The sequence below is a fragment of the Manacus candei genome, unplaced genomic scaffold (genome assembly GCF_025592945.1).
Source record: "Manacus candei isolate 608988 ecotype Guabito, Panama unplaced genomic scaffold, ASM2559294v1 h1tg000060l, whole genome shotgun sequence".
Taxonomy (NCBI): Eukaryota; Metazoa; Chordata; class Aves; order Passeriformes; family Pipridae; genus Manacus; species Manacus candei.
In genome coordinates this window covers 702,239-721,836 of record NW_026138108.1, presented here as the reverse complement: position 1 = coordinate 721,836, position 19,598 = coordinate 702,239, and the positions used below count along the sequence as shown (strand labels likewise).

Genomic DNA, 19,598 nt, shown 5'->3' with positions numbered 1-19,598 from the left:
TCAGCTGCACAGAAAAATGCTGCCATTAATAAAATTCTTACCCAAACCCAAGTTTAAATTTGTATTTTTTTCCATAGTCTTGGGCAGTTGACCACTGAAATGAAATTAATTCCATTCCTGCTGTTCATTTTACTCTGTTTCATATACCTCACACTGCCTGGCAGTGCATTGAAGTCCAAGGACTTTGATCAGACCCATCTAAGCAAACGAAACCTTGGATATAAACTTCATAGCTTCAGTGCTGTTGTTTTGGTGCTTCTATGCCAAACAAACTGTCAAGTGGAGGAAGTTTGAAAGTGACTGACCACTTCCCTGCTTCCAGGTGGCCTGCAAGAGCCATTTTCTGTGTTGTGATCAACATCCAGCGAAAGCTGGGCGCTGTATTCAGTTCACAGTCCATTTGATGGTAGCTCTCTGCTGCTTTTTTTCATTAACCACATTCAGGAAAAACAAAAGCTTTCAACTTCCTGTATAAGTGTCAGTGGAGGCACTTTACAAATGTGAGTCTTCACAGCAGAAAGCATAGCAGAAAACTATATAAGAAATGACAGTAAATTCACTTTAATTTTAAAAATGGACCAATAGGACAATGCTAACCCCAAGTGAAATTTCAGCCTATGAGTGTATTTTCCAATAAAAGCAACTAGACAGTTCAATAAAACTAATTAAATTAATCTGTCATCCCCACGGAACTTAAACAGGGCATGAAATAGGGGAACAGCATCAATTCAGAGCTTTTTATTGATGTGTTGTGTTGGAGCATTTGATAGAATTGGTTGGGAGACAAAATTTGCAATTTTCTATTGATCATAAATTCAGTACCTATATCTGTGTAACCTTTATTCAATATAGTATAAAATCAAACATCATACAGAGCCCCTAAATGTCGGAAAAAACCCAGACGTAGAGATGCAAATTTAATAGATTATTTTTGAAATAATAATGGCTGATCTGTTTTATGGATATTTTTTGTCCTGGTATTTGCTGTGCAAGATACTTCATCTCCATTGTATAGACAGAAAAAAAATATGCCTAAAAAAAGGGAAATGACTTGTGTTCATTGCACAGTAGCTCACTGGCAGCAACAGATAAGGACAGAGGCACTCAGACTCCTGGAAACTTGGTCAGCCCTTCAATAATAGTGCTTCCCTGATAGCAGTTTTGGTTTTTTTTTCTGTGATGTCTTTATTAGTAAACAATTTCTAAAGACTGCTTCAGATAAAAGAAAAAAAGCATTTTCATTCTCTTGTATAACTTAGATTTTCTAGAATATAGGAAGGGGAAATGTTTTGTGATTTTGCTGTTGATAGCTTGATAAAGGTTCCATCATATAGTGACATATTGGCAGTGATTGAATTCTGTAGTACTATAAAAAGCAGTAACAGAGTAAACTCTTGCTGTACCTCATCACCTTGTCTTGAAAGGCATCGAAGTGTGCTAAATGCAGCTGTTGGCTTAGTTTCATGTCATTGCAATGAGGTGAGGAAGCTGTCTTTTACAGATGTGGAAATGACACAGAGCAAATGTCAGAGATCAGAGCTATATATAGTGACTTAACAGGACAATCAGGAAACAGAAATCAAGTGACTTCGCTTCCAATTTGGTGCTGAACTCTTTATAGAATTGAGTGCTTTTCTGTGTTCAGTATAAAATCAAATACAATTGCCTAATTTCAAGAAAGTAGGTATTTGCCTTTAAAAAAAAAAACAACAACCAAAACCAGACCTTTTAAGGATGCTTTAATGTTGTGATTATTATGTCTAAAATCAAGTATTTTCCTGGGCTCTCTGACATTTTATTAGTTTGTTCCCACCTACTGTAATCTTTTTTATGATATTATTTGTTAAGAAAGGAATAATTTGTATGGAGATGTCAGATGCTTTTAATTATATACAATTCACTTGTTTCTTACAGCGCTTGTCTACTTGCCTACTAGTGCTGAATTCTTCTAGGATGCAAGTACACAGAAAGTTTTCATAATTGATTCTGCCCTGATTTCTTAGTATATCTCCTGCTCTTTTAAAGTGCTCCCCACATATGTATTTAATGTAGTTCCTTGTGCTGAGAATGACTTTAAGCACATTTGTGGTTTCTTTGACTGTAAAAAAAATAAAAAAAGCAAGTCTAACAAATGCAGTGCTTATTTAAGAAATAAACTCAAATACATTCTGTTTTTCTTAGCTAAGCTTCAAAGTATGGCTTAGTGTAGCCAAAAATCAGAAGTCTGGAGCTCTTATATATTGAAATAGTATTCTCCAATTAGTTACTGTCTAATTTAAAGCTCTTTTAAACTGTCCCTGAAATGGAATTTATGAAATATAACAGTATTTGCATTCTGCAAAGTACAGTGTAGATTTTCTGAAGCTACTGGAAGCAGACCTACCTTTATCAACTGGAAAAAGTGTTACAGCTTTTATATCCTCATACTCTCTCAAATTATAGTTACAAAATACTATCAGTTTTACAGCCTCTGCCTTTACAAAGCTGTCCTTCTCCCCCTACCGCATAAACACTCTTTATTGTTAGAACTAGAAATCTGCTCTAGTATGTTGGCATTGCTTGGTGGTGTATACTAAGAGGTGTAGCTCCCTTAATAGGACTGTACTGGTTAATATCCACTGAGGATCTGTTCTAGTGTTTCTCCCATGGTTTTCTGAATTCTTTTTAAGATTATTTTTCATCTTCCTCTGTTGGAAGAAGCGGGATTTTGCTCATGAAGGCTACTGAAATTATCAAGTAACTGACTACATTAGTGTTCAAATGGAGAAGGTATCCAGCAAAAACACTGTTGAACTGTGGAAGAATCATACTTATTTTTAAATGATCAGTTGGTGTGAATGAGGTATAAACAAGAAATATTGCCCCTTTTCTAACACTGAGACTATTTAAAGCACAACAGAGACATAGATATTGATACAGATAAACACTATATAAAACCAGAACATAGGTTCCATTTAGTAAAAAGGGAGAGAGACTGATACAGTAAAAGAACAGTTAAACTTTTGAAAATTAGGAGTTCAGTTGGTTTTAGAGAAGTATTACTCTAGTACATTAAGTTAGAGCAGGCATGTGAGCATGGCTGAAATATACTTGAGAGTAGCAGTCATTCATCTTTCCCCTGAAGGAGCACACACAAGAAAAGTCCTTCCCTAAATGATTTTTAAACATAGTAAGTATTCAAAAATAACAACCAAAAGTAACAATTAGGACCCTTTTAGGTGAGAAATAGTTCCACTGAAATTACTAGTCCCGCTCTATGGACTTATCCTAGCTGAGGACATGGTGTAGTGAGATATCCTTAAAAAATTGGCATAACTTCGAAAAAAATTCAAGGCCATATTACTGATTATAGTAAAAATGACCTTTTTTGAAGGAAAAAAACCCCTAAACAATACTTTCTGCAGATTAATTGTTATTTAATTTGTTATTTAATCAGGATAAGATCAAAGAGCTTAGACAAAATGGCTGCACCAGCTGAATTTTTGTGTTACAAACATTAACTTGCACACTCAGGCAAGTATTTTAGTCAAGTTATTTTCTTTGCTGTATAGATCAAGTTTGACAGAGGAGTTCTGCTTCCTCAGTGCTACTGTGAGATCACTGTCATTGAAATTAGTGAGGATTTTGGTGGAGTAAGATTGGAATGGGATTTACAGGAACGCAGGTAGTTAGGGGATAGCCAATTCAAGTGCTGAGGGTGGGCAGATATGACACAGTATCTATAATGCATTGCCTGCTTCTTTGGGTGGCAACAGGAGGCTGTGCCCTAAGACTCTTAAAATAGGACTATGTGATGAAATGCTCTTACTTATGGACAGACATATAGAACCTTAATACTGAAATCCTCCGGGTACTTACTGTATGGGATACTTCAAGTTTTTGTGATGAAAACTTGGACAAACTGCATTGATTTACAGAGATTTATGCGTATAAATACACAGAAACAGTAAGATATCTGGAGAACATAGAATGGCTTTTTTAGGCTAAGTAACTTCAAAACACTTTGCTCTATTCTCAGCAGGAGAACATACAAGCAGAGGGAGGTTGGAAGCTTTGGTTGGATTACTGCAGAAAATCTGGGGGCTGCTTTGATTGTGTTATCAAAAATTGATAGAAGGCTTTAAAAATTGTCTTCCCAGCAAATTGGATTTTAAGCCTTGAAATTTCGTTTTTTTACCTTTTACAGCTTGTCATTTAGGGTAGATGGACTCAGCGCGGTACAACGGTTTACATAGTTACAAATAGGTAAATACAGGACCTTCTACAGTATTTTACCACCTTGTGAACATGTCAAAGTGATATTTTATGGAAACATTTCAGTGACAGTCTTTATTCTTGTTTTAAAATGTGGTTGTTTGCTGATGATGGGTTTGAAGAATGGAGATAGTGAATGAACATGAAATTTGTACTTGTGACCTCTGTTCAAGACAGTTATTATGCTACTCTGATTAAAATTGTTCTTTGTTCAGGAGTCCTGTACAAAGTCACTGTAGTATTTGAATCCCAGGTTTTTCATCAAAGCATAACTTGGAAGGGATTTAAGGGATTCACAGGCCTTCTGCTGGCCCTCAGTCCAGGATTTGAAGATAAAAAAGTAAGTTGGAACTTATAGTAGTAGCTTTCCTGTATGTTTTTTTTGTTGTTGTTTTATAGTTAAGGGGTCTGTTTATAATTCTCAACCAGTTTTTGTTTTTGGAATGAATTAATTCAATTGAAAAAAAGGTGGGAGATATTTAGTAGTTTGTATTGTTTTGTGCAGTGTGTTATCCCAAGCCAGATTTTCTATGTTATGTTACTGATTGCTCTGTCTGGTCTGGCTTTGACATGTTTCAGACCATGAGACTTTTATCATTCTTCTGGGACTACTATGTCATCTAACAGATTACACTGACAGTAAGTTTTTCCTGATAATACAGGTAGCTCTCTTCTCTGCTTTTGTGATATGTGAATCCAATATTCTTTGAAAGATGTGAGTGATCAGTGGACATTTTCAAAAGATTCCCTTCCAAATTGGAAGACAAAGAGAATTTTAAGCAATATCGAGGATAGATAGCAGGAGAGAAAATAATTTATCAAGCTTCATATACTTTCTGATACAAACGTGTTTCTGAAGTGTGCGCCATACTCTTTGGTGACACACCATTATGATGGATACTTCCCTTGAGAGACTCAGATATACTTTTCTAGAGACCTAAGTTGGCTTCTTCATTTTTAAGATACAGACAGTAAATTGTCTAAAAAGTGAGACAAAATCTGTCTGCAGGATGAATATGTGAATCTTTCCATCATTTCAACTTTCTTCCTCTGCTACATTCTGTTGTGTTTGTATCCCTTATTTTTGATTTAAGTCACATGTTGTGAAGGCCGGTGTTCTACAAAAGGATCTTGGCAGGTTGAGAGCTGTGACTGTGAATAATGAGTCAATTATCACTTAGTCAGGGGAAAGGCAGAGTGATTCGCTTGCTGGCTTGAATGTGATCCTTCCTTCTTCCCCTTTTTCAGAGACAGGAACAGAAATGGTTGAAATTCAGAACACTAGCAAAGAAATACATCTGTGATATTTGTCTGCTACTACAGATTGTAGTTTCCTTAACTTTATAATAACTTATGTGTGTTGTTTTTAATAATATTTTGTAAGATCATGACTGTTATCTGTTTCAAGGGAGCCAGTTAAGTGATACATGCATTGGGAAGCTGTAGGAGTCAGTAATTACTTTGGACATCTGAAGGTGGATCTCACTGGTCCTGAGGCACCGTGCTTGAGGCTAGCAACATAATGTTTAATTTACCTCCCCCCCCTTTAATTTATATGGCATGGCCTCATTATGCTCATGGTTGCATAGTTGATATTCTGTCTGCAGACTTGCTTTTAACAACTGCTTTGGGTTGCTTAGGCATTTTTTTTCTGAATTTTTCTTCACTTGCGGTCATTAATCTAGTATCACATTGCAGTTGGAATGTTTCATCAAAAGTAATGTTTAATATTCTGTAACCAAATAACTCTGCAATGGCCTTAACCAGAAAAAGGTTTCTGACAAAAGTTTATGACTGATCTCTTAGTAAAAGGGATAATGCTTCTAGTTGTAGTCTGGGAGTTGGTAAATGGCACATAAAGACTATGAATGCACTTGATTTCTTACCAGCTCATTTAATCTATCTAGCTTTTTAGCTGTGACAATAGCTCAGCTGTCCAGAAAATATATAACCTAATAAAGGAAGTTTGTCAGCTCATATGTACTGCCTAATTATAACTGCCCAACTATGTGTCATAGGTCTTTTGATGCTAAAAATGATATTTTCTTTGGAAAATTCAGAACCTGTATTTTCAAGAAGAATGATCTGATTTATATCCCAGAAGAATGACCACAGTGGTATCCAAAATAAGCACGGGCTAGTACAGGAATATCATGTTTGTTCAGAGTCTGTCATCTGTATGAATTATGTTGCTGATCATTCCAGTGATGATTTCTTTTGTCTCTCTGTTGGTCTGGCTGACAAAATTGTATGGCTTCTGGAAGCTTTTTATCATTTCTTATACATAAATGCTCCTGGTGTGGACAGGGAGGATACTGGGTCCTCAGTCCCTCGTTACTCTATTGGTCTGCAGATGTTTGGCTGCAGTAATTCACCAATATACACTTACCTTAAAATACACTAATATCCTTTCATGTCTTGTCAGTCTTTAAGATAAAACTTGCAAGTTCTTTGTATAAAACAGGATGTCCATCCATGCTTTACTACTACAGTAACAAAAAATTGAAGCTTTTTGAGATAGCCATTTAGTTCTTCCTATGAAGTAGGGTGACTGTAAAAGTCTCTTCAAATAGTGGGTAATGATTTTAGCAGTCAAGAATTTAAAAGAGGGTTTCTTGTCTAATGCTGCTTCATTTCCATAGCTTGAAAAAGAGAGTGTGTAGGAGGAAGAGATTGCTCATATGTACTGCTGTATCCAAATATTGTTTTAGGAAAGTACTTGCTAAAAAAGTAGTGAGAAGCCACATGTCACAGAGTCCTGGGATTTAGGAATTATTCAGAGAATCCATCTGTGATGTGAACATTAAAATCTGTTTGCTAGATTGCTCTGGTCTGGTGCAATTTTCTTTCTGTGAACCTTACTTTATATAAGAGTGTGGACTTCAGGTTATACCCAGTCTGCCAGTCCTTTCTGTGTGTCACAGTAACGGCAGCACAGAGCTGTCCCAGGGTATTAAGAATTCTGCCGTATGGCTCAGTGTAGTAACCCCAAGGGCATCATTAGTACTCTCCACAAGAATTACTTCAATGCTTGTAACATATAATTATGCTTTAGAAATGCACTACAGTGTTTCTTGTTGTTGCAAAGCGGATTTTTTAAACCAAACCCAAAAAACTTAATTGAATGAGCATTTGTTTTTCATTAAGAGAATATGGTGTGAAGCTTTTTTGAACTGATTGTCCTGTAGCTGCTTCATATTTGATAATGGGACTTTTAAAAGAAAAAGTACTGCTTTTTTATTTTGGCCATGATTACTATATTTTTTGCCATGTTGAAGGGAAAAAACCCAATTATACAGCGTGGATTTGGAAATCCATACATCCATGCACATACTTGTCTGTAAGCAGCTCCTAGATCCAGCCAGTACTGTTGACATTTCATTTGATGATCACCTAGATGTAACCTAAGTCTTTGTGCCCTGGGGCCCTGGCTGGTTGGACAGTCAGAAGCTCTTATAGTTGTCTTAATTTTGCTGTTGTTGTCCAAGGAGTTGTTAAAGGTCTGAAAGATGTCAAAAATTATCATTGAAATACTCAGTTCTGTTTCTGAATACTTCCCTATTTTCATTGAGGACTCAATTAGCCACTATTGATGTATAAAATAAGCCCAAGAGAAGTTATTCTGATCTTCTGTAAATACACTGTCAAAACGTTTTTCCAGTCTGTCTTTCAAGACCAAAGGAATTTCTTAAGGGAACAAACCCTGCTTGAACATCTATATTTGTTCTTTAATTTCTGGGCCTAAACTTTTGGCAATGAAGTATCACTGGCATACTGCTGTTTGTTAGTCTGATCCCAATAAAAAAGTATTTAGTTGCAAAATTTTCCCCTCAGATTGCTGAGCATTCTATAGCTGTTAAACACTGAAAGCAACACTGTGTAAAGAAATGAGGTGTTTTACTAACTAAAGACACAGGAGTTGAATTATAGGACCTGTCAGTTCATCTCATCACACAGCCCTGGACTGGTGGACGAGTGGTGGAGGTTCTAGTGGTGGTGTCCGTGGACACCCAGGAGCTCTGTGAATGCTGACCCTGGAGCAGCCAGTATCAGTACCAGCTCTGAGAAGAACTGCCAAAGCTCACTTCTGTACTAGACAACATGGGCATTTGTTTTAGTGGTTGTGAGGTTCACATGTGAACCAAGATACTGATGTAGAAAGTGTAAGAATTACTCCATTTGTGGCCCAGATCATCTCTGTACTGTGATCAACATCAGAGCCCTTTCTTGTGCTTGGTCAGAAGATACATCATTGATTAGTTATCTCCTTGACAAGTCAAGTGATTTTGTAAGCACAGATCCCATGTAAGCATCATTGATGGACTTTTACAATTAGAGTTATAAGTGTTGGGAGTGCAGTTGCCATTGGACTGGTGTATAGTAGTGTCTCAAAGAAGAGACTCTTCATATATATTGGTGTTTGCAGTGTCAGATGAAGACATGGGCACACATGTTATGTGCCATTTTGTCCAGAATTGAGAGAGAATTTAAGTAAAGTTTTAGAATAAAAGCTAAGGTATAATTCTACTGTCTTGCTTTTTTGGGTATTTCAGCTCTTGGTTGGTTTTATAAATTTTTCTGTACATTGCATAAGCTTTTGAGAGAATTAAATCTTCAGTATGGAGGAATAGGTGATACTCTATGCACTTGAAGTTCAAACTGAATATTCGGTTTTATGATAAGGGCTGCAAAATACTTGTTTATGTTGCACATGGAAGCTCTGAGCATGAGAGGAAAAGTGAATGTGTAAAATAAGTCAATATTAGATCTAAGGAAATACATGTTTTTCTTTTTCTTGGGTAGTGCTTTATGTTATCTGACCTGGTGTGATTCTCCTTGCAAAGAAAGAGGAGAAGACAATTCAAGGAAATCAAGTGGACTACTTAAGAAAAATATTTTTTACTTCTGAATTATCAGACAGAAATAAACAGAATGGCTCACCTGAAAGAAGCAAAGAAATGTGGGTATCTCTTCCATCACAGATGCCAAATGAGGATAAGGTAAGGAGTTACAACTGTCCAAGTGGACAGGCACCACATTCAAAGAGATGAAAATATGAAGAGATACAGTGTTCAAATGTTAGAGGCTAGTGGTATTTATCTGATTCGAGGCAAATATTTAAAATACTATGTAAGTGTTTAATGCTTAGAGAGGCACCTGCAGGGATCGTGTTTGGCAGTGGCATTTTCCTTGCTGAAGAGCTGCCATAATCCGACTATTAAATAAGGTACCCTGCAATGAGCCATGTGATGCTTTTGCCGAAGATTGCTGTTAGCAGTAGAGGTTGGCAAAAAGGAAAATAAATCTTGAGAGTATGGATGCCAGCACCTAGAGATTTATTTTGTTTCTTGTAGATTTTGGAAGCATGGAGTTCTGTGTTACCGAAGCTGGATTACTTCAGATGCCTGAAGTAATGCCTAAGTAAACAGTAGGCAGACCAGAGGCATTTTTAGTCTTCTGAAACATATGAGATTAGGGATTTAACGTGTAGAGACAGGAAAACAACAGACATCATCTGGAGAGAGTGAGATGGAAATCTGAGTCAACTTGTTAAGAACTTCTACCCTCCTACCTGAACAAAGTGACAAAGCTGTGATCTAGTCTGTTCTCAAAATTTCCCTTCATTAAAGTTTTTATTAAAATAGAAGTAGCAGGTCCTTTTGTGCAATAAACAGAGCAACACACTTAGGGGTCTTCAAATGGTGGGCCTGCCAGGCCTCAGTCAGAGCACAAAATGCCATTTTTCCTCCCCACTAGGACTATTCCACTTGAGGTGGAATCAAGCAAGGCTTTTAAAACAATCACATTCTGTCAGTTAATTGTGTAATAATAATGACAAGATTCTTTTTAACATTTTTTTTGTGAAGAATTGTGTTGCTTCATTGGGATAGTCTGTCTTTGGGTCTCTTGAATTGTCTTTCTGCCCCGTAAAGCAATGTGTGAATTCCAGTATCCTTTTTGTAATAGAACATCTTAATGCTTGTCTTTGTATCTAAGGAAAAAGGCTTCAGACATGGCTGCAGATTTTTGCCACATTTGCAGTTTAAGAAACAAATACAGTGATAGTAGAATGCATTAGAAAAATTGCTAGTGTAGTAGCAGGAGGAGGCTGTCATGGGGTAAATTGACCACTGTGATCTTTAAGCCTGCCCTGAGGAAAGGAAAGAGGGGAAAAAACTGCTATTGAAAACAGTGCTACTCCTCTAAATGCTGCTTTTTAGGCATGTTATGGTTACTTGCATTGTTGTTCCAATTGATTCAGTCTGGTCCTGTGTAGGTTTTCAGGGAAATACCCGCATCCGTTTTATTTTCAGAAGCATTGCATTCACTTCTTAAAAATTTTTATATACAACATATATAAAGCTGTCTGAACACAATCCTGAGTAATGTGTTCTAGGGGACACTGCTTGAGTAGGGAAGTTAGACAAGGTGACCTCCAGTGGTCCCTTCCAACCTTACCTATTCTGTGATTCTGTGAACTGTATGTGTAAATCAGAACAAACTTTGACTTACTTTGGTTCTGGTTTGTGCATGTAGGTATTTCTGCCTATCTACCTGCAGACAATGATGAATGAGAGATGGAAAGCTGGTAGATCAGAGGGAAAGATTCTCAGTCTGTCTGAAAGAGTGAAGGTGGGGTTTTCTTTGATTTTTTTCAGAGTGGAGATTATGATCAGAACATGACTGATTTTTGCTTTATTAACTTATAAATTACTTGCAATTTGTTGATGTATTTATTTCCCATCTGTGGGAAAGAACAATGAGAGAAATCCAAAATTTTTCAAATATTAGTGAGTATGTACTTTTAGAGTGTAAAGGTTATGTAACTCTTGATGAGAATGTTGTCAAACCAGGTTGGAAAAAATTATCTAAGAGCACTTCTAATTACTTCATAGGAACACAGCAGACAACTCAGTGCATATAGTAAATCCTCCATGGTAACACGACTTACATATAGGCTGGCAAAGGCCTTTCACCCTGTGCGTCTATTCAAAGTGATACTTGAAATGACAAATGCCTTTTCTTGTGGTACCTTTTAGATGGTTTAGACTGTTTTCAAGGAACATCAGTCTAAAAAAACAGTAGAGCAATGTCCCAGATGAAATACTAGAAACTTAATTATTCTTAGCTTTTTTACTTCCCAATCAGTTCACCATTAATGTCAAAGCAGAAGGATCAAGCTCTAGTTTGCCTACAGCATGTACTGTCTCTGTGCCATATGATGTGAACTTGCAAAATTGCATAGTAACTTATCATTTATCTTTTTCCTATGAAAATATTTTACTTCTCCATCTTTCCACTGAGTTCCTGAAAAAGTTGCTGTACAGCTTGAGCTTCTTTCCCATCACTTACATTGATATGCGGCAATTTTGGCAGCAATTCTTTGCCTATACCTAAAAGTATTTCCTTTGGTTTACACATTTCAAAGAAAATTCATATTCTTTCTTAGAAAAATGCAAGGGAGAATGGAGAAGATGAAGCAGACAATTTAGTGCATTTTTGCTTTGCTCTAGGTTGTACTAAAAGGAATGGAATTAATACATTTTAATCTATTTTGGAATTTGGGTTTTTTACAGCAAGTGGACAAGTACTTAGATTGGGAAGATATAGACTCAGATGAAGAGACATGCAGTGGTAGGTTTCCTCTCTCCATATTCACTGTCATTTTCTGTCTTTGAATGCAAGTGTATCCACATGATTAAAGAGTATGAACATGAACATGTTTCTTTGAATGCAAGAGTATGAACATTAATTAAAGAACTGTTTCTTCTCTAAAAGTGATGATATTCCTCAGTTCTTCTATTGCCACAAAATTCCCCACATTGCCCCAATTCCCCAAATTAAAGTACTAATTTCCTCACTCTTAAGAGGTAATGAGAAAATAAATAAAAAGGAATTAAACTGTGTCCTTGTGAACAGTTATTTTTGTCAAGATTTTTAGAAGTGCAGAACACTTCTTGTTAGCAACATTTCTGCATTTTTCTGCACTTCTGTTTTGTATTGAAATTATTTTGATTAAAGAAGTTTTTTAGACAGCAATTGGGTGCTAAGAGACAGTTCTGTAAAGTGGAAGTATTTAATGAAAATGTTGTCCCTACCTATTAAAATGATTCCACCCAGGGCTTAAAATAGATGAGACTAACTTTGAATTCACAGTGAAGTTCTTTAAGAGTTCCAATTATGAGTGTTTTGAGTTCTGTTGAATTGTTGAATATGTCTATAATAATTTTAACTCTCCCGCCTCTGAAAAATAAATGAAATGTTAATGTCTATAGTTGTTTGTCTATCATTAGTCCTTGTGTGGTTTTTATTGCCACCAGAATTGATACTCTTTTAATGTTTAAATTAATTTTCCTCATCTATATGTGTGATTGTGTAAAGAAACCAAGCCACACAGATTAAGGGATTTGCCTGAGGTCACTGACAGAAGCTGCTACTGAGCAGGACTTTGATCCTTGGTTTCTTACTTGTTGCTTTTTGGTTGGTCTGTCCACTCTTACAGTAAAGATTTGATTAGTCTTTCTGTATATGCAGAATTCCTATGAAGTCAGAGGGCTTAGAGACTTCTAGTATCTCATAAGAAAATAATAAACCTAATAAACATAAGTCAAGTTTACAGCAAATATTCTTACTTCAACCTGGACATTTCAGAAAGGAGGTAGGAAGACAGCAGTGCTGTATCAAGTACAGACATCAAAGATTTCTCTTGAGTGCAGTGTTCATATGTGCCCATTTTTCCCTTCATAGACCATTGTTCTGTGTTTATGCCTTAAATTCTAGTAATATCTATTAAAAAGACACTGGAGCTTACTGGTGTAAGCATAAAAATTTCACTTGTGTCATAATGAAATGATAATTGTCTATATCTAGTTCATTAAAGTATGGTTAGATAGTGTGAGTTCCAAACAGGCCCCAAATTGGTTGCTGAGAATTAAGCTCAACACTAAAATACTGAGTGGAACTGTGAGGAAAGAAGGGCTCTGCTAGTGCTTGGGGTTAGCTCGTCACATTCAGAATGATGACAGACCTTGCCTTTATCCAGCTTTTGGGTCATTTCTGTGTATTTGTGTGTGTGCAAGAGTAAATATCAATCACATACGTTTAGAAACCCCTAGTAAAACACACTTCATTTGAGGCAGACTTGCCTTAGTGCAGAAAGAAACTGTATCAACAAGACTCATCACAACATTAAGCATTTAGATTGCATTTTACAGCATGGAAACACTGCCGAGCCAGAAACTTATTATTCCTTTTAAACTCTGTAAGGAAAGCGAACAGCATCAAAATTTATACCTGGGAAACGCACAGCCTGAATTTTGCCTGGGGCTTCTTCAGTGGAGATCATTGTTAAGTCAGGGTAAAAAATTTCCCCTTGACTCCTAAGTGCAGAAAATAGCACTTATAGCTTGATGGTTGTCTTACATGTCAAAATCCACTTGAAAGGCTTCATAATAAGAGAGGTAAAATTAGAAACCATAGCAACAAAATGCAATTTAAAATATAAAATGGTGTCACTTCTATTGTTTGCAATAATAAAGTAATCTAAAATAATACCCATATTGACCACCTTAATAAGGTTTAATTCTGAAGAATTCCAGTTAGTTTATAAATGAGGCAAAGTGTGACACAAATTTGAAAGACACTCTTTTGTTGGCATTTGTAAATGCTGCCACCTATATGTCAGAACAAATGATTGATTTAAGACTTCATATTGACAAAACAAGCTAAAAATATTGTATCTTTTTTTACACAGTAAAAAATATCATACCTTGCTAGTGTAATTGCCACAAGCTTTTATCTCTGTGCTTCATTTAGCTGTAAAGGGCAGATCAGTTAGCTAAGTTAGCAACTGTACATTAATATAATAAATATTCGCACCTAGGGGCAAGTGGCTCAAAGTTGACAAGTGTGAAAAGCATGATAGAAAATAGGTGTTAAAATATCCCATATAAACTAGTGCTTTTTGGGAAATGTCCTGGAAGAGTCCTTCTAGTGTTTTTTTTTTTTTCTTTTTCTGATGTATTTTGCAAAGTTCAATGTCTTTTAAGGTGTGAATGCATGCAGCTGCTTCTTACAAATAAAAAACAGCCCATGGAGTTGGCCAATATGCAAATTCATTGTGGCTGTTTTTCTTTGACATCACTGGGCTGAAAGCCTGAAACCAGGGCAATGCTTTGCCTTGTAGGACTTTGGCACAGTAAACCATGATTGGCAAAGTAAAATTGTTGCCCTAAACTATAAACCATAACTTTAATGCTTTGTGTAGAGACAGTGTGTGTATGGTGAACTATTTAATCGCTCTTTCTCACTGCATTTAATCTGTAACTGTAAGTTGCTTAAGGCAACAATAGAGATGATCAGGCTTTCTCCAGGGATAGATGGAGAATACCTAGTGCCTGTTTGCCCTGTGTTTGATCAACAGAATTCCTTTCCAGGTCTGGTTACAAATCTCTTGCTGCAGGGCTTGAAGAGTAGTTAGGTAATAATAGGTAATATTTGTATAAAGTACAAAATATGTAAAAAGCATATCTAGAGACCTGGAGTGTGCTATTTTTTAAATACAAGAGAAAATTAAAATTAAATTAATTAAAATTACAACAGGACTAATTAAATATATGGGTGAGACTACATAGGCAAGGATGTCAGTCTCATCCTAGTCCAGCTTGGAACACTGAGTTACAGCAAATTTATCTTTTCAAGGTCCTGGTGTCTATAACCCTACAGAGGCTGAGCAGAACCCAATTGACTCAGTTACTGTGAAGCTGAGGCCAAGCATAACTACTGATTAATTAAATAATTCTCTGGGTAAATTATATCAATATCTGTTATTTTTCATAATCTGTGCCTTTTTCATTTATATTTTGAGTCTATGCTTACCTCCAGAAAAGTCAGATTGAGGAAGAGGATTCAGAGTTAAATTAGGTGGATTTTTCTAAGTACGGGGCTCCCCCCAGCTGGTGAATCCCTTTCTTGTTTTTCTCCTCCAGTCTCTGCAATCCATTTAGCACTGCCTTGAGATGATTTCACACTAGGCACTTCTTCAGGACTAACAACCTGAAGCATGAGAATCAGAGGAGACTGCAAAATTTAGCTTTTAAGCTTTTTTTGTTATCATTGCCTCCCTTCTCAGCTCCCCATCAGCAGCATTTTTGTGAAATGTAGTGTCTGAAAGTGGTAAAATCTGTGTCAGTGCATATATATTTGGGCATTGTTTGGCTACCATAAAGTTAAAGATATAGACAGGACTTTGAAGTTCTTTACTTTTGAAAGTTCAAAGCAGACCTGTGCCAGTAGATTTTTTTTCTACACCTATAATTAATGGTACACAATAAGCAAAAAGTCCAACTCAGCACTGTTGACAGATTAAATAATCACTTTCTGGGTTTTGAGGGGGAGGGACTAAAGAGAATTGTTCAGTTTCCAAATGTGCCCTCATTAAAGTATGCTGGACTTGAGTAAAATCATTGGTGTTCACTGCTATATCATCCAGGGAGTTGATTCTTTATGATATGAGAGGTGCATTTCAAAATGTCTTCTCAGTTTTTTTGATGTCACTGCCTGTTCAGTTATTTCTATATATGGTGCCGTTGGCAGTATCCAAGGCTTTCCTGTTGCTAATTAATCACCTCCACAGAGAACATAATTAGCAGCTTAATTAGGATCATCATCCAATAGTGCTGTAGCAGCAGCCTAAACAAGCTGTGAGGTACTGGCTAGAACTTACAATAGCCTGGAGTTCCTTTGGGTTCTCCCACTGAGAAGGACTGTCAAAACTCTCTAATTTTTCTCTCTGAAGGAGTTTCTTTATTAAACATTATCAGGGAAAGCAGCATTTACCAATTAGACTTTCATATGCTGTCACACAGCCAGGATAGAGAGAGGCAAAGCTCATTTCTGGCATGTCTACTGGCAAACAAAGGTTGATTACATTCTTATGGGGTGATTGAAGGGAATTTGAAACATTATTTGCATTTCTAACAAGCCTTAAAAAGTGGAATTGACATTCTGAGTATGACAAGCACTTCTCGCTAAAAGCAAAAATAAGTTTCCTTCTGTTGTCCTAATTCTTAAGAGTTATCTTTCTGAGCCATTGCCAGACTGTTGTATAACAGTGCTTCCTCCTCATCTTCTCTCTCTGGATTGGGCTGTTGAGGGGGAGAAGCTCTTAGTGCAGAAATAATCAGTGTTTATATCAGGAGGTGATACAAACCTCTTCATGTCCAGACTTCCCTTACTTTAGTGAGAGTCTGGATTTAGGGTGCACGTTTGAAACAATACTGGAAGATGCCATTGTCTTTAAGTAAGCATTCTCATCTCCCTTCTGTCCTACAAATAGTTTTGACCCAAATTATGAAAAAAGGAGCTGCAGAGCATGTGAAGACATAGATACCCGTGGACTGTGCTGTCCTTTTCAGGAAGCTTTCTCATTTAACTGGTGCAGAATCAGAACAGATGCTATGCTGAGAACAAGTACTGAAAGCGCATAGGTGGCTAGAGATTGACCTACACAACCAAGAGAATAGGTATGAAAACGAAACCACTTATGTGTGAATATGAACCAAGAAACAAAAATCCAGGAATGAAATACTCAAGGGAATTAATTCAATTCCTTTTAAAAGAACATTTTACTTTGCAACTCCAAACCCCGTTGGCTTTGAAATAGTACACTATTCCCAGAAGAAAGCTAAATGAAGAATTTGATCATGGCTTTTTTTACAAAGGCATAGCTAGGAAATCATTATTTTCAAATGCAGATTCACAGAAGAATGAGAGGTCCATAACTCCACTATTTTGGTAAAATTTTGCAGGTAGAGTTAAATAGTAACTTCATCTTTTCCACCCTGCATCTCTGTATACTCTTATTGGTTCCATTAACTAACATTTAAGCAATGCTTTGGAAATTTATTCTGAAATTTCAAGAGGAATGTAAATGTAGTGTAAAACTGTAAAGATACTTGTGTATCAGATGGAAAAAAATAGCAGGTAGATTTACATAATTCTTTGACTAAATTGCAAGACATATGGTCCCCTTAAGTTCTTTCATAAAAACATTACTGAGACAAGATGGACGCATCTGTGCTGTAGCAGAGCTGAGATTGATTCATGTTAAAAGATATTTTTCAACCTAAGGCGTATCCTTCTGATCTGTCACAGAATGCAAACCCACTGTTCCCAGTGTTTTGCTTAAGTTTGTAAAGGAAGAGCAATTCAAAAAGGCTGTGCATTTGTGAACTGTGGGCCAAATCCTGCTCGCATGGACAGGTCACATGTTGCTCTATCCCAGATATGGGGAAGTCCTCTCAAGTACCTCTTTTTGGAAAGTTTAGGGAGGAAAAAACATCCATGAAATATCCTTGGACGAGAGAGTCATCTGGCACTGCAGTGGGGAATATTAGTACTTCTACCAGGTATTTTTACTTAATGTTTTGGGAGAGTCATATTAGGATGCTTTGCAATGATTCTTAATGCCCAATGTACAGGTGATGAGAAATGAATGAGCCTACCCGCCTAGTCAATGGCAAATGAGGTATTTTATAACTTCTACTGCAGACATCTCTGCTCAGGACCTTCCATCTTAGTTATGAATAAAATGGGTGTAATCCCAGGTGTTCTCTGAGTTTAAGAGCATCTACATCCAGATTTTTTAATGCAGCATCCTCAAGAAAGAAGACCTACCTTGATTTTTGCTTAGTATAGTATTACTATTTAGATTGTAGCTCAGGACTGCATGGATCTGTTTTAATGATAGCTTATGCAACAATGAGTACAGCACACTTTGACTAACAAGATTCTGCTTGTGTTCTGAGCAGTACAAGATTTTAACAAGATTTTGCTAATTTATACGTCCACTGGAAGGTTAATGTTGACTATTTTTTATTCAGCAGGGTCATTAGTTCTTCCAGGAGAGGTGGAACAGACAGTGACTTATTGTACACCCGTTTTTGATAAGCCTATTCAACTGAAGTTCAGAAACTTGTCAGTTCCACAGCCACTGGACAGCAAACCCCAAGAGGTATGAGGTCAGATTTATTTGTTTAAACACTAGGGGCTTGGGGTATTTTTTTTTCCTTTTAGCTTCTGATGTTATTTCCACAAGAACAGGGGGATCTCGATGGAGTGTGTTAAACTGCTGTGAGTTAACATGTCATATTAGTGATTTTTAAATTGATAATGAATTCTTAAATACATTAAGAATTGAGATGAACTCTCTATTTTATCTCTCACACTGCTACTATATAATCCTACATTTTCAAAATGTGTACTTCAATACTTCAAATGCTATATGGGCTTTTTAATGTTTAATTTATTTAACTCACAGAATATTCAAGTAAACTCTTGCACTTCCTGACCTTTTAACAAATCCTTACTTATGAAGAATAATGGGCCATTTAATTTTTCAGTGATCTCATGGCTTAATATAGGAACCATTTTCTGCAACAAGGAGGTAGTGAATGGTCCCTTTAACATGACAGTTCAGAAAAAAAAAGGGTTTAAAATATACTGTGGTCAGAATTGAGATTTGTTCCCTTGGAAATGAGTAGCAGCAAGATGCTGCTGAGAGTCTGCATTGTCTAGGTCTGGTGTGGAGAGGTTTGCTTTATGGACTGTGAGCGTTTTAATGAGACACAGTCAATACAAGCTTTAATTTAGAATTGCCATTTTCCTTCAGAATTTCAATTCTTTTCAAACTGCAACAGAAGGTGTGGATTGCTCACAGGCTTATTTTAAGTCATTAAGCTTCCTATCCAAATAGTCAGTGTGAGCATTAACTTTTGGGGATGTTTCTATTGCAGAGAATTCTTCATCACTCACCACTCCTTTCCCCTGCCTGATCATTGTGATAGAAGCTGAAGTTAGCTTCTGGCTAAAATGGACTAGTTTTGATAGTTTCATATGCTTATTAATGTTCCCATGAGGCTTAAATCAAGTTTATAAATGATGCATGACCAATGAAGGTTTGGTGTTGTAGCAGTGCATATGGTGCCTCCTGTCCTGAGCTCAGTTGTATTTAGTTCCTTGCAATAAACCCTTTACTATAAGGAACAAGTCTGCTTTGGGAAAAAGTAGATGTACTAAAATGACCTCTCAAGCTTTGATGCCCACCATTCTGTGAATAAAAATACTCACTCTTTTCTCTAAGGATTGACATAATTCAAGGTTTTTGCCTCGAGATATATCCATTGGCACACAAAATAAAAAAAGGAACAACAAAAAAAACTAGAATGAGGTTTTATAGCTTTCTCATTTGATAACTTCTGTATAAAACCAAAGAGGAAGGAGGGTTGTAGCAGCCTGCAGTGTTCATAAAGGACTGCATATGATTCTTTAAACTATATCTCATG

General features: G+C 36.5%; 1 protein-coding gene across 1 annotated transcript in view; it reads left to right on the top strand.

The window, feature by feature from the left end:
- Nucleotides 1-19,598, top strand: part of IFTAP (intraflagellar transport associated protein) — a 55,334-nt gene that overhangs the window by 16,276 nt on the left and 19,460 nt on the right. Inside the window, exons 3-5 of the mRNA XM_051804151.1 lie at nt 9,097-9,254; nt 11,832-11,889; nt 18,141-18,268. Of these exons, the coding sequence (XP_051660111.1) occupies nt 9,097-9,254; nt 11,832-11,889; nt 18,141-18,268 (344 nt within the window). The remainder of the gene's footprint in view (nt 1-9,096; nt 9,255-11,831; nt 11,890-18,140; nt 18,269-19,598) is intronic.